At 42.4% G+C, this 13,748-nt stretch overlaps 1 protein-coding gene across 6 annotated transcripts in view; it reads left to right on the plus strand.

Moving 5' to 3' along the window:
* GALNT13 (polypeptide N-acetylgalactosaminyltransferase 13) overlaps positions 1 to 13,748 on the plus strand; it is a 152,447-nt gene that overhangs the window by 70,404 nt on the left and 68,295 nt on the right. For all 6 annotated transcript variants that reach the window (XM_062637803.1, XM_062637807.1, XM_062637809.1 and 3 more), the window contains exon 5: positions 12,645 to 12,811. In XM_062637803.1, the coding sequence (XP_062493787.1) occupies positions 12,645 to 12,811 (167 nt within the window). The remainder of the gene's footprint in view (positions 1 to 12,644; positions 12,812 to 13,748) is intronic.

Here is a 13,748-nt window from a genome sequence, read left to right on the forward strand (position 1 = left end):
ACTTGCCCTAGGAGCATGCCTCAGTTCCCATTAGCTTAGTGAAGCTCAGGAAAGAAGGGGGGGGTCACATTTCCAGATAAACATAAACTGGCATTTGGAAAATGTGTCCTCACTGTGGAGCACCTTGATATATTTTTGGAAATTCCACTTGGAATATCTTCTGTAACCGTTTGATTGCTGGTGTCTCTCAATGCAGCTGTAATGAACTGAAGTAATTTACTAGGTTTCTTATTCGTTGCTATTGTGTCCATGTGCCTTGGAATCATAGAATCATAGATTCCCAGAATGGTTTGTGTTGAAAGCGACCTCAAAGATTCTCTAGTTTCAACCCCCCTGCAATAGGTACCCACAACTTCTCTGGGCAACCTTTTTCAATGTCTCCACCACCTTTTATAGTAAAGAGTTTTTTCTTAATACCTAGTCTAAATCTACCCTCTTGTCCTATCACTACATGCCTGTGTATAAAGCCCATCTTCAGAGAACCTTGCCTCCTTCCCATTGTATTTTCTCTCAGAGAATCGGTAGGACAACTGTCATGTGGCTTTTCCCGCAGACCTTTGAAAATGGGGGGATGGTGACCGGTCTTAACTGAAGGTTTTGATTTGCACAGCTGGCTTACCTTTTAAAAATGTACAGGGATTTCACATTTTAAAGCATGTCAAGGTTATCCACATTGCAAGGATAAGCGTGTTCCTAGTTTTCCCATAAATAACCTAAATACTGCAACGATGATAGGTTAAACTTGCAGGTACTTAGTCCTCATGTGGTAAGCACTTCAGGAATGTACATAATATTTAAACAGAAAGAATGCATGTTTTAGGTAGATTGATCTTTATCAGTTCTGCTTTTCCTTCAGCAGCTTATCCCAGGAGCGGCCCTCTATGTACCCACAGGTCTGATCTTGACCCTCCCTGGCAGCAGAGCCCACCCCATCTGGTGCCTGTCACTCAATTTTCTGTTTTGATAGCGCAAGGCTGTTCAAGCATGAAATTGCTTTCTTCATGTAAAGCTGTCCCCTTGAGCAAGTCAAGGCTCAGGAACGGATGGTTACTGGTATTGCTGCTGTTGGCCCAACCAGTTGTGAGGGACAGAGTTCAGGTTTTGTATGTGCCTGTAAGGGAAATTTTGGAATAAGTCTCTAGATTCACCTGAGAGCCTGCAAAACTGTATTCAGCAGCAAGAACATCTAATTATATTTTCTTTACTAAAATAAGAGTCCTTAATGATTAAACCATGTTACACTTTTTTTTTTTTTTTTTTTAAAGTGAGACAAACAAATGCCATCTCAGCCTCTTAGATAATGCTTCTACAGCCAGATCACAGAATCCTAGGCTGGTTGGGTTTGGAAGGGATCTTAGAGACCACCTAGTTCCAAGCCGCCTGCCACAGGCAGGGGCACTTTCCACTAGACCAGGTTGCTCAAAACCCATTCTATCTTGGCCTTGAACACTGCAAGGGATGGGGCAGCCACAGCTTCTCTGGGCAACCTGTGCCAGGGCCTCACCACCCTCCTAGTGAATAGATTATAAGTTCAACCAGCCATTGGAACAATCTCCCCAGGAAAATGGTGGACTCTCAAACGTTGGGCTCTTTGAAGATCTGTCTGGACAGGGTACTGGGACATCTAGTCTATGTCATACTTTGCCAACTTGGACCAAATGATCCTTGAGGTCCCTTCTAACCTGGGATTCTGTGATTCTGTGACACGTGCATTTTTGCAGGCAGCTGAGCACTGAACAGTCAAAGCAGTAAAGATCCTTGGTTCAGCTTTTATCCGCAGGTGGTACATAAGTAGCTTTGGCATGTGCAAGGTATTTCTACGCAAAAATACAGACCTGTGAAAAGCATCTGTCCGAGGTCATCCTGGCACTGCCACAGAAGCTTTGATCACCACCCAGAAGGACTAGTCCTCTCTATGCTATGTTGTTTGTTTTTAATGGATTCAAAGAATCATTTGGGTTGGAAAATACATTTAAGATCATTGATCTTAAAATGGAGTTTGGGTTTGAAAAACCAGAGGAAGAGTTGATATTCAAGGCTATACCTGAAGCTTTATCAGCTTCAGATAGCTGAAGGTGTGAACGAAGGGTCTATTCTCCTACAAAGTGCAAACCTATTTATACTCTGTAATGAAACCCCAGAGAACAATTTTCATAAGGTATTTTCAAATCCGTCACCTGCTGTATATAAAAATTGGTTAGCTACGGAGTATTTTGATACAATAAAATTTAGTGAGGCAATGTTGATGCAATTCCAGCACAGTCTAGTTTCCTGTAAGTGAAATAAATTCCTGTTCAATTATTTTCTGTTTACCTTCCACTTGGATAAATTTCAGTGTAAAATATGAAATGGTGGAATTGAAATGAATTTCTTACAGCAGAGTTAAAGCTGTGTATATTGAAATCATCATAAAATCTTAAAATGGTTTGGGTTGGAAAAGACCTTAAAGCTCATCTAGTTTTAAGCTCCCTGGCACAGGCAGGGACATCTTCTACTAAACCAGGGTGCTCAAAGCCCCATCCAACCTGGCCTTGAACGCTTCCAGGGTTAGGGCAGCCACAGCTTCTCTGGGCAACCTGTGCCACTGCCTCACCACCCTCACAGGGAAGAACTTATTCCTGATACCTAATCTAAATCTCGCCTCTGTCAGTTTAAAGCCATACCCCATTGTCCTATCCCTAATGCCCTTGTGAAAAAACCCTCTCCAGCTTTCTTGTTGGCTCCTTTAGGCACTGGAAGCTGCTCTAAGGTCTTCCTGGAGCCTTCTCTTCTGCAGGTTGAACAAGCCCATCTCTCCCAGCCTGTCTCCATAGGAGAGGTGCTGCAGCAGAACCTGCTGCAGCAATGTGTTACTTCTGCAGAGAAATACATTATTTGTCTGAATGGGAGAGGTTGCTCTCCATGGAGCTCCTGGACATGGACTCTTCTGCAGCTCCTTCAGAACCTAGAATTGTATGTGGCTGTGGCAGAGGGGCAACATAACAGATCAAGCTTTAATCCTATTCTGGCAGGGCATGTAAACATTTGGGTGGTCTTTTCATCTGTTCATAATACTGCACCATACATTTCATTTTCACACTATCAGTTTCCTTAAGTAGCTTACAGATTTTATTTAAAGTAGTCAGGAGGATTCTATTCCAGGCAATAGGATTTCAAGTAGTACCAGAGTTATCACTTACTCTCGAAATAAATTATTGCTTACTGAGGGTGGTTAGCTTATATCCAATGTGTGACTTTTTTTTTAGAAAGCAAACCCAGAACCCAAGGAGGAACAGTGGTGATCTGCACATAGCACAGTTAACAGATTTGAAGTGTGAGTTTCTGAGAACGGAAGTATTCTCTAAATGTGGGTTTTCCACGAAAGTACTGGCCAAAGGACTGGCTTTGGAGGCGTCTATAGGATGCTCTAGAAGTTCTGATGGCTGGAGTTGTGCCAGTGCGGCATTTGATTTCTTGTGCAGTACCTAGTGTTTCAAAACCACTTTAGCAAAGAGAGGCAGGGGTTGTGATTACCGTTCTTTATGGATGGAAACCAGAAATGGTCTTCTGCTACTGCTAATCATTGAATAAGCAGTTGTTTTGCTGGAATATTTTTTTTAAAATTCAGTACACCATTTCTTATGTTCTTAAATCCTGCCCAAGATTACACAAAGATGGAAATACTTGAAAGTATTTCTGTGGATAACCAGCACTATCCCACTGGACTAATGGAATATATAAGTGTGCTCTTAAAAGCCAGGTACAGCAGAGCACAAGTTACATTTGTTATGTGCCATTAGCACAGAATAGAACAGCATGATATGCGTTGGCATGTAATCACTATGAATTGTTATGGTTTGGTATCTTGTGAGGTACTGGAATAAGATGGTGGCATCTTATTTCAGATGACATCTTATTTCAGATCTAGAGGGAGATAAAGAAATGTGCCTGGCTGGCAGCTTTACTGATGCATAGAGAAAATCTCTTAACCTGAAGGATTTTCAGGCACTGGAACAGGCTGCCTAGGGATGTGGTGGGGTCACCATCCCTGGGGGGCTTTAAAGACAACTCAGTGTGGTGCCTGGGGATGTGGTTTAGTGGTGGACTTGGCAAGGCAAGGTTAATGGTTGGACTCGATCTTAAAGTTCTTTTCCAAGCTAAATGATTTTGTTACCCATCTCTACTACGGTGAGTAATAATTGAGCACCAAGGCTGTTCATGCTGACTTGCTCTCAGGGGTTACTAACGTGGGGGATGATGAGAAATAGCAGATTGCAGGCTTTGTACATTTCATAATAATGAGATATGCCTGAATTTCAGCTCTGGCACTACAAAGTTATGGGATGTTGCTGGAGAAAAATTAGGGGTGGTGAAAACACGTTACACCTGAGGAGATTCCAGTTGGACACAAGGGGAAAATTTTTCACAGTGACAACCACCAGCCATTGCAATAATCTCCCCAGAGAAGTGGTGGACCCCCCAGCATTAGAAACATTTAAGATGAGCTGGGCTGATGTAGTCTAGGTCTGGGCTATCTAGTCTAGGTCATGCTTTGCGTAGAAAGGTTGGACCAGAGGATCCTTGAGGTCCCTTCTAACCTGGTGTTCTGCAATTCTGTGAAATGCTGTGGGTAAACACACAGATAGATGCCCAAGATGTTGATGTTGGTGATTGGTGCTGCTGGGAAATCTCTCAGGCTGTCACTGAGCATTTCTAGAGGGCATCCAACAGCTCAGGAACTATTAGACCTCTGGAGAAAAGCTTCCTGAGACAGGAGGGCACGCTGCTGCATGGGGACAGAGCATTGCAGAGTCCCAGGGGCAGTTTCTTTACTGAGCCTTGAGCCTGTGGCTTTTCATGTAGCAGTTTCTGTGGGATGCTCTGGGGCCTTTTGAAAGGGAACGGTGCTTTTCTTGAACAGGCAGTCAAGGTCTTTTAAAGGCTTCATTGCAGTGGGAGCAATGTGCTACAGAAAACGTACCTGTACAAAGCAGCTGAGCCACACCAGCCACACCTGTGGTTTAAACCTGTGAGGTTTAAACACCTAGAAGCAGTCTATCATGATGAGCAGTTTCATGGTGTGTCTTGCCATCTGTTTGTATTGGGAAGGTGGTGGGAGGGCAAAGAAAGATGAAGGATGATGACAGACAGTTACTGATGGTGCGGTAGGGGCTACCCTTGTCCAGTCTCTGTTTATCTGAAACTGTCAGTCCTTTCAGGTCATCCTTCCACTTGCTTTTCAGAGAATACTTCTGTGGTGCTAATAAATATCATGAACATTTGGAGTGCTTTTGACAGTATTGCATAGCTGAGCCTTGGTGTTGGAGTGCTTTGTTGCTGGGACAGCTTTCAAAATGAAATCCATGAGTTCAGAGGCTTCAAGGCATTGTTAAGGTTGTCCAACATCTGCCACTTCCTCACTCCCATTGAAGATGCTTTCACCTGCTGTTGTTGTCATGGGCCAATATTTAAAAATACTGGTGCTGAAGTTGCCCATAAATACTTGAGTTTTCCTCAGCTTGTTTGAGAACTGGTAAATATTTTCCTAAAAGTTGGCATGTGAGATCTTATTCCAAATGAGAACACGTTTAGATGTATGGGGTTGTTTTAGTACCTGTGATAAGCTATTTAAAGGTGAGCTCCTCCATTTTGTGTAAAATTATTCCTGAGCTTTCTTCAAAAATAACGTGTGGATGTGATACTAAATTAAGATAGTAAAAGAACTGCAAGGCATGAAGTTCATTGTAAGGTAACCACACCTATGAAAAGATGAATTTATCAATTTAATTTGCTTTATAACATCTAATGTTTTGGCAGTTTGCTTAACTGCAGTGTTTCCACTTTTAAGAGGCAATTTTGCAGAGGATCTTGCTGCATAATGATAAATTCATTGCTTTGGCTTACACCACTCTTTGGTATGGGTCTTTGTGTGCATTACTGTGAATTAGGATTGAGTTTTTCTCATGCTTTGACACTGCTTGCAGCTTTTTTGACCTTGTACTGTGTCTAAGCACTATAGGGTGTAGATTCAAGGGGTAGTGGTTGTGTTGGACCCATGGGTCAGCTGTGGTTGCATTAGCTGCTGTTAGTCAGTAGTGCTCAGGAAATGTGATGCACTAAGATCATTGCTGTGGTGAAGTGCAAACAGACAGAAGTAAGTGTGTGTCCTGCTCCTTTTTAGGGGCTGGCAGACAACTTGGGGGATGTCGGCAGCTTTTCCAAATCACCTTCTAGTGTAGTATTCAGCTCACAGCTGAGAATTAATGAGGTGGTAGATAATATTTAAGACAATCATATTAGCTGGAAAGAAATACAGCAGCAAGTTATGATATGGCATAGCAGGAGTTTAAACTGGGCCAATTTTAAAAAGTAAGAATTCAACAGTGAAAGAGACAGGAACTAAGAAGCAAAGCTGAAATAAGTACTAAAAGAGAAATGACATGTCGGTAGGGCAAAGAAGAAGTGAGGAGCTTGCTTATGTTTCTTCCAGGTGCTATCTTTTTACTGCAAATATTAATGGTTTGTACAATCATAGTTACTTTATAATGATGGAAATCATGACTCCAGTGCAATCTGGTATTGCATCAGTGTATACAAGAATATTAATTCATCATTAATAGTAAATACCCTTCAGGGAGGGGAGAGACCTTGCTAACCCACAGAGAAGTTAAGTTTTCATGTGTGCATATATGCAGGTTTTTATGTATATATAGATAAATAAAACTAGATATAGACATGTTTAGATAAATATATATAAGCCTATGTATGTTAGATACCTGAATAAATATACTGCTGCTGCACATGTAATATTAATCAGAACATAAATATGAATTAAAGCAGAGGCAGAGATGCAGTGTATGACAAATCAGGAGTTTAAGTTAGAACTGGGAATTCTCTCATTCTTTACTTCTGCCATCCTGATGACTGAAGGCTGCAGCATGCACTATTGCTGGTTTCTCAGTCTATCTGTGCCTGAAATTTGGGATCCCCTGTTGGTATCCTGACCAACAACTCCCCCATTTTGCTTCAGTCCCAGGCTGTTTCATGTTCCCTTTATCCTAGCTTGGCTGTGAACCTTCTCTGCAGCACATCTGCCTTGCCTCACTGCATGTGGTAGCTGGGCACATCGTTCTGCCTTTTGGAGAGTGCTTCACAGCAAAAGCACTGGTCCCACACAGGCTGGTTTCTAGTGCCCTCTTTGCACTGAAGTGTACAGTAAATCTGGTCAGGTAGAGGAATCATACCAATGATCTGTGTTACCAGTCTTGTCTTTATGGGTGTTGATCTTCTGTATTTTCACTAAAGCAAAGCAAGAAAAGGTAATGACTAAATAATCATGAGAATCCCTCAAGTAATATAAACTACGACTGTTTAACACAGTTCCATATGCTCCCAAATCTATCCTATAAAAATGCTACATCAGAAATTGTATATTTACAGGGGAAACCGTATCGTTCTCTACAACTACCTGAAAGTTTTTATTGGGTATTAGAAACAATGGCTTCACTGAAAGGGTTGTCCAGCAGTGGAACAGCCTGCCCAGGAAAGTGGTGGAGTCACCATCCCTGGGGGTTCTTAAGAGACATGTAGACATGGTGCTTAGAGGTATGGTTTAGTGGTGGGCTTGTCAGTGCTTGGTTAACTGTTGGACTCCATGATCTTAAAGGTATTTTACAACCTAAATTATTCTGTATAGTAGTTATAGTTTTGTTATTTTCCCTCCAAATATTTTGCTTTCATGCATGATATTTTGGCTTGAGTTGCTTCCATGAGAGCTTCTACACAGTTCTGGAAGGGATAAAATCACAGTGCAATCCTTCACACTCACATAATGTGCACACAGCCAGTGGAAAGGGTGGTAAATAGGTAGAGTATCAGTCTGTTTCCATGTTACTGATCTTGGAAGATGTGTTTTTCCCACATTTAAGCAGCTGTATTTACTTGATGTGTATTCATAAAGTAACATCTGATGACTGCATGAGCGAACCCAGTTTTTCTGGAGAAGTATTTCCAGTGTATGTTGAACAATCAGTATGCATTGTAAATAGTGCAGGGGTGGTGGAGAGGGAGTCCTTGTGTTTGGTAGCATGTGAGTAGCAGATGACTTACTTATTGCTTCTTCAGCACATTGTGTATTTTTGAATTAGAAAAGAAGTGCAACATGAATCACTGTCTAATTTCAGTAGAGGGACATGAAAGGTTTTTATTTTTTTGTGCACTTAGAAACACTCAAAAGTGAGCAGAATGTTAGGTTTGGGACTGAAATGCTATTAAAGGTGTGCTGCAAGGACAGAATGGGAATAGGTGTATCCTTCCCCCTTCCCTGTGGTAGGGCACTACAGAGCCCAAATCTCCACTGATACTGAGCTCAAAAGGTGGTCCCTGGGTCGGTACTGTTGGACATAGTGGGGATGAAAGAGTTAATCTGCAGCAGAAAGCTGTATATTTGTTGCTGCACTTGTTGAGGGAAGGCAAGGGAGCAGCCATTGGCAAACAGCCTGTTGGGTCTGGGAGGTTTTGGTATACTGGGTGTCTCCCAACCATGCCCTTCTCATGCCAGTCTTGCGCTATCTCCAGCACCTCCCTGGCCATCTGTGTGCTGCATTCATTCCTCACCATGCAGAAAAACTGGCCAAGAGGTGGCACTGGGGCTTCTTACTGAGGTGGTTGCGCAAAGAGTTGTAATGAGCACTGGGTTTGGAGCGTGGCCACATGCAGCCAGGAGCGAAGTGGGGAGCAGGGTACAAATCAGTCACGTTTGGCTGGATTGTGATTTGTTTCCATTGCACATCTTGTAAATGGCAGTGGGAATTACTTGAAGAGCATGAACAGTGATTATACACCCACCGTACAATTGTACTATTACCAATCTTTGTTGTTTAACTTTTAAAGTTAATCAAATACTCATGAAAATTGCTTTGAGTGAGCTTAGTAAAAACTAATTAAAGTCTTGCTTCCACCAGAAAACAAAAAACACGTTGATAAAAGCATAACCTTACAATCCAGAGCAGTCTCAGCCTCGCACCAGTCAGTATTTCAGTCTCTATCTCCTGCTTGCCTCCTTACTTCATCTTCATTGTCTTTAGTAGCTAAGCTGGACATAGCAGGTTCCCCATGGAGCGGTGCAGTTGCTGTTTGTTCGGAAATGCTGAAATAGGACCCAGGACAACAGCACGTGTTTAAGTGTGTGTCGTGGTTTAAACCCAGTCAGGTAACTCATTCACTCACTTCCCCCCTTCTTTCCCTCCCCCTACTCCCAGAGGGATGGAGAGGAGAATCGAAAAGAATGCAACTCCCACAGGTTGAGATAAGAACAGTTTAGTAACTAAGGTATAACACAAATCACTACTGCTACCACCAATAATAATAATGATAAAGGAAATAACAAGGGAAGAGAATACAACACCTCAGCACCAGCCGACCGATAACTCGCCCCCCCAGCCCAACCAAGCTCTGACCCATACCTCCTCCAACCCTGCAGTCTCCCAGCCCTTCCGGCTAACTCCCAGTTACATCCTGGGCATGCTGTGCTGTGGTATGGAATACCTCTTTGGCTAGCTTGGGTCAGGTGTCCTGTCTCTGCTTCCTCCCGGCTTCGCCTCCTCCCTGGCAGAGCATGAGGCTCACAAAGTCCTTGGCCAAACCAAAACATCCTTGTTATCAGTTCTGTTCCCGAGCCGAAAGTCAAAACACTGCACTGCACCAGCTACCAAGAAGGAGAAAAATGACTGCTACTGCTGAACCCAGGACAGTGTGTAAATGGAGCACTTTCCGTATTGGTGGGAAATGAATTGGCAGCTTTCTGGCATCTAGTGTGTAACACCTGTGTCAGCAAGGTAAGGAGTCAGCTATGTTACACGCGCACTCATCGATTAACAAGCTCTTGTCTGTGCACAGTTTGCTGACTCCAGAGCAGTTGCTTTCTGAAAATTTGGTCCTTAATAGAATAGAGTAGGCTGTGTCAGTTGGAAGGGACCTACAACAATAACCTAGTTCAACTGCCTGACCACTTTGGGACTGACCAAGCTAAAGCATGTTGTTAAGGGCATTGTCCAGATGCTTCTTGAACACTGGCAGGCTTGGGGCATTGACCACCTCTCCAGGAAGCCTGTTACAGGGTTTGGCCACCCTCTTGGTGAACACGAACCTCCACATAGAACCATAGAATCTTGGAATGGTTTGTGTTGGAAGGGACTTTAAAGCTCATCTACTTTCCAACTCAGAGTCCCTTGCAACCTGGCCTTGAGCACTTCCAGGAATGCGACACTCACAGCTTCTCTGGGCAACCTGTGCCAGTGCCTCACCACTCTCACAGTGAAGAACTTCTTTATATCTCATCTTCTGTGTAACTAATCGTGTCCAGTCTGAACCTCCCTTGGCACAGCTTTCAGCCTTCCCAGGCATCCTGTCCCTAGGTCCCAGAGACAAGAGACTGACACCTCCTTCTCCGTGTTTACCCCTCAAGAAGCTGCAGAGAGCACTGAAGTTGCCCTTCACCTTCCTCTGAGCGAGACAATCACAAATCCTCAGAGAATATGTCTTCCAGCCCTGTCACCAGCTTTGTTGCCCTCCTTTCGAAGCAGTCAAGGACCTTCATATCCTTACACAGTGGGGCCCAGCACTGCACACAGTGCTCTTAGTGAGGCTGCACCAATGATAAGTACAGCCAGATCATCGCCTCTTTTGATCAGCTGGTTATGCTGTTTCATGCACTCAAGGATGCTGATTGTGGATTTTTATGACCACATTTATGATAATTTAGTTTGCTGTAAAACATAGGACATGCCGCATGTCTTCTTCCTGGGTGTTCTTAGCTCATCGAGCCCTTCTCTGGGTACTGTAAGATATATTGAAAAATAATAAGAATGATAGTTAAAAGTACTGAAGATCCTGGCAAATATGACGTGATTATAAACATTCTTGTCCTTAATATTGTGTTTGCTCTGCAAAATTAGTGTTATACTACAGGCAAGGAAATGTCTTTTCCTTCTTGTCTCATTTTACTACTGACGTGCTTTTCAGAATATTTTTAAACACAATGATAGGTAGTAGTTATTTTCCAATTTCCAAGACTGTATCTGTTTTAAATGTAATTAAAATGACTGTTGTGAAATATAGGACAGGCAGAATTTATTCCAGTTTGGTGTATAGTTTGAAGTATGATGTTAAGCTCTGGAAAACAACTCTGAACATAAGCAGTGCTGAGCTTTGCACTACATCCTTTCTGGTTTTAGTCTTTGATATCTGACTTTCAGATTCCGGGGCTGACATGAGACACCTTCTGAGGCAAGGAGAACCTTTACTATGCCTTGGAAACAAGTACATTCATAATGTCCTTTTTTTGGACATCTCGTCCTGCTGGGCTCACACTCCTTTGGACACTTCTGGATAAAGAGAGGGTATTGTCAATGCTGATAATTAATAAAGGATTTTTATTTGTTTGTCTGAACTTTAAATCTAAATTGTAATTGATGGATAGTTGTATCATTAATTAGATTGCAGAAATTGGGAAGGTGGGATGACTTCTAAAACAAACTTCAGTGGTCATTATCAAAATGATGTCAAGACTGGTGTGTGTCTGTGTGTTTTGTACAGCAGGGACCAAAACTAAACACAATATTCCATGGTAATGACCTATTCAGAAGTTTTTAGGGAGGCTACCAATTTGTGGTGTTACAAAGAAGATGCTCTAAAAAGCTATACATAATTTCTTCTCCATTTACATGCAGTTTAATTTACTGGTATGTGTGCTGCTGCTGAGGAAAGTACATCCATGCTCACCTGTCTTTTCCTGAACCAAGACCACAGTGGGAACAGTACAGCCAGAAAATCATACTACAGCAAAATATATATATATAAAAGTGCAAATTATTTCAAGTCACAACAGTTAAGAATCCCTATTAGGTGTATTTAAGTGCGTCACTTGACCTCTGTCAGCAAATTGATTTAAGCTTTGGTTCTGAAATGTGTCCAAGGCATGAAGAAACGTGCAAATTGTTGGGTTGTCTCTTGTAATATGCAAATAGCTTTAATTTGCTTGCACAAAATCAGCAGTGTTTGGTATCTGTTGCTCACTTTGCCTTAATTTCTCAATTTTCCAAATGAGATTATAGACCTCTCAATCTTCCATTCAACAGGCATATAGAATGCTGTAGAAAATACTAATTTTTTTCTTCTAAGAAACCACTAAAAATGGGGAAGTCTCAGGCCTGTGTACTTCAAACCACAGAATTTGGGATTTCTCACAAGAAAAGACTTATTTAACCTCATTTTAACCACTCACTACATATAATATTAAATGCCCCATGTCCAGAGTTTTCTGTTTGTGATGTCAGGACGTGTTGATCCAAAGGCTGCTGGAAGCTGATTTCTTGGCATACCAAGTGGGAGCAAGGAGACCGTGAGCCTGAGGCAGCTGGGAATGCAGCAGCGCGACCTTCCTCTGGGTGCTCTGCTGTGTTTTCTTAGTAAGAAAACAGAATTTCAAATCCCCTCTGCCTTCGGGCTGCAGACTGGGAGCTTGAAGAGATCAGTAACTGGTTTAAAATGTATCCCACTTACAGGTTTGGAGCCCCTTTTCTAGGCTGTCCTGTTGGTAGAGCTCTTCAGGGATTTTCTTAAAGATTAACCTTCTTTTTCTTCTGTTTGTTTTTTTTTGTTGGCAGGTGCAAGACTAAAGTCTATCCTGATGAGCTTCCCAACACAAGTGTGGTTATTGTGTTTCACAATGAAGCCTGGAGCACTCTGCTTCGGACTGTGTACAGCGTGATAAACCGGTCACCGCACCACCTGCTTTCGGAAATCATCCTGGTGGATGATGCCAGTGAGAGAGGTAGGCTCAGGATGAGAGGAGTCCTGTTGCTTGGGTTATTTGAGTGCCACTGCAGACTTCACCTGCAGAAAGGGTGGTGAAGTCTGACTTCCTTTTGTCATGTTGAACTGGACCTGTGCCTCTTGCCAAGCATTTACGATTGGATTTTAAACCCAGGGTTTAGAAAGAAAACGGTCTACATGTGAAACTGCTATTACCTGGGAAAGGAATCACATTGCATTCTATAAATGGAATCAATGGAATGATAAATTTTCCTGGAGTAGCCAAATTAATATCATTGCAAATACAACATGTAGGTGCAATGGATCAAGAGACAGAAGGTGCAAGCTAAGCCAGCCTTTATTTCTGTAGCATTAACTTAACTGTAATTACTGTCCTGGATTTCCCTGCTTCAGGAAAAAAGTCAGCTTAATGTTTCTCTGGGCAGGAAGGTGGAGGAGGACTTGAGCCCAAGTAACTACAGTTTTTCCCTAAAAGCAAAGTGTTGGATTCCTAAAGGACTGAAATGGTGAAATTCGTCAAAAATAGACATGTTTGTATTAACCATAGACAGATCAGTGTCCACATTTTGCACTCCCTGTTGGCTGCTGGCTTATTTCAAGGAAACTGATCACAACTCTTTAAAATTTCTGTGATGCTTGGGCAGAGATGCTTGGGCAGATGTGTCTGTGCGTGTGGGCTGTTTTCCATGTGGCTGCCTGGAATAGAGTGTTTGTGCAAACCCCCATAGCTCAGCTGTGACTTCAGAACAACTCTAAGTAAGTCAAAACACATTTCCTGTGTAAGGGCAGTGTTTGTGCATGGCCGTCCTTGGAAGGCCAAGCATGACGCATAAACTCAGCAGTTACATTTTGAGTCCTTGGTACTTGCTGAACCTTACTAAAAATAATACTTTTCTTCTGTTTTGTTTTTTTTGGGGGTATTTTTTTTGTTTTGT

The sequence above is a fragment of the Pezoporus occidentalis genome, unplaced genomic scaffold (genome assembly GCF_034315485.1).
Source record: "Pezoporus occidentalis ecotype Australia unplaced genomic scaffold, CSIRO_AGI_Poc_V1 ctg54, whole genome shotgun sequence".
Taxonomy (NCBI): domain Eukaryota; kingdom Metazoa; phylum Chordata; class Aves; order Psittaciformes; family Psittacidae; genus Pezoporus; species Pezoporus occidentalis.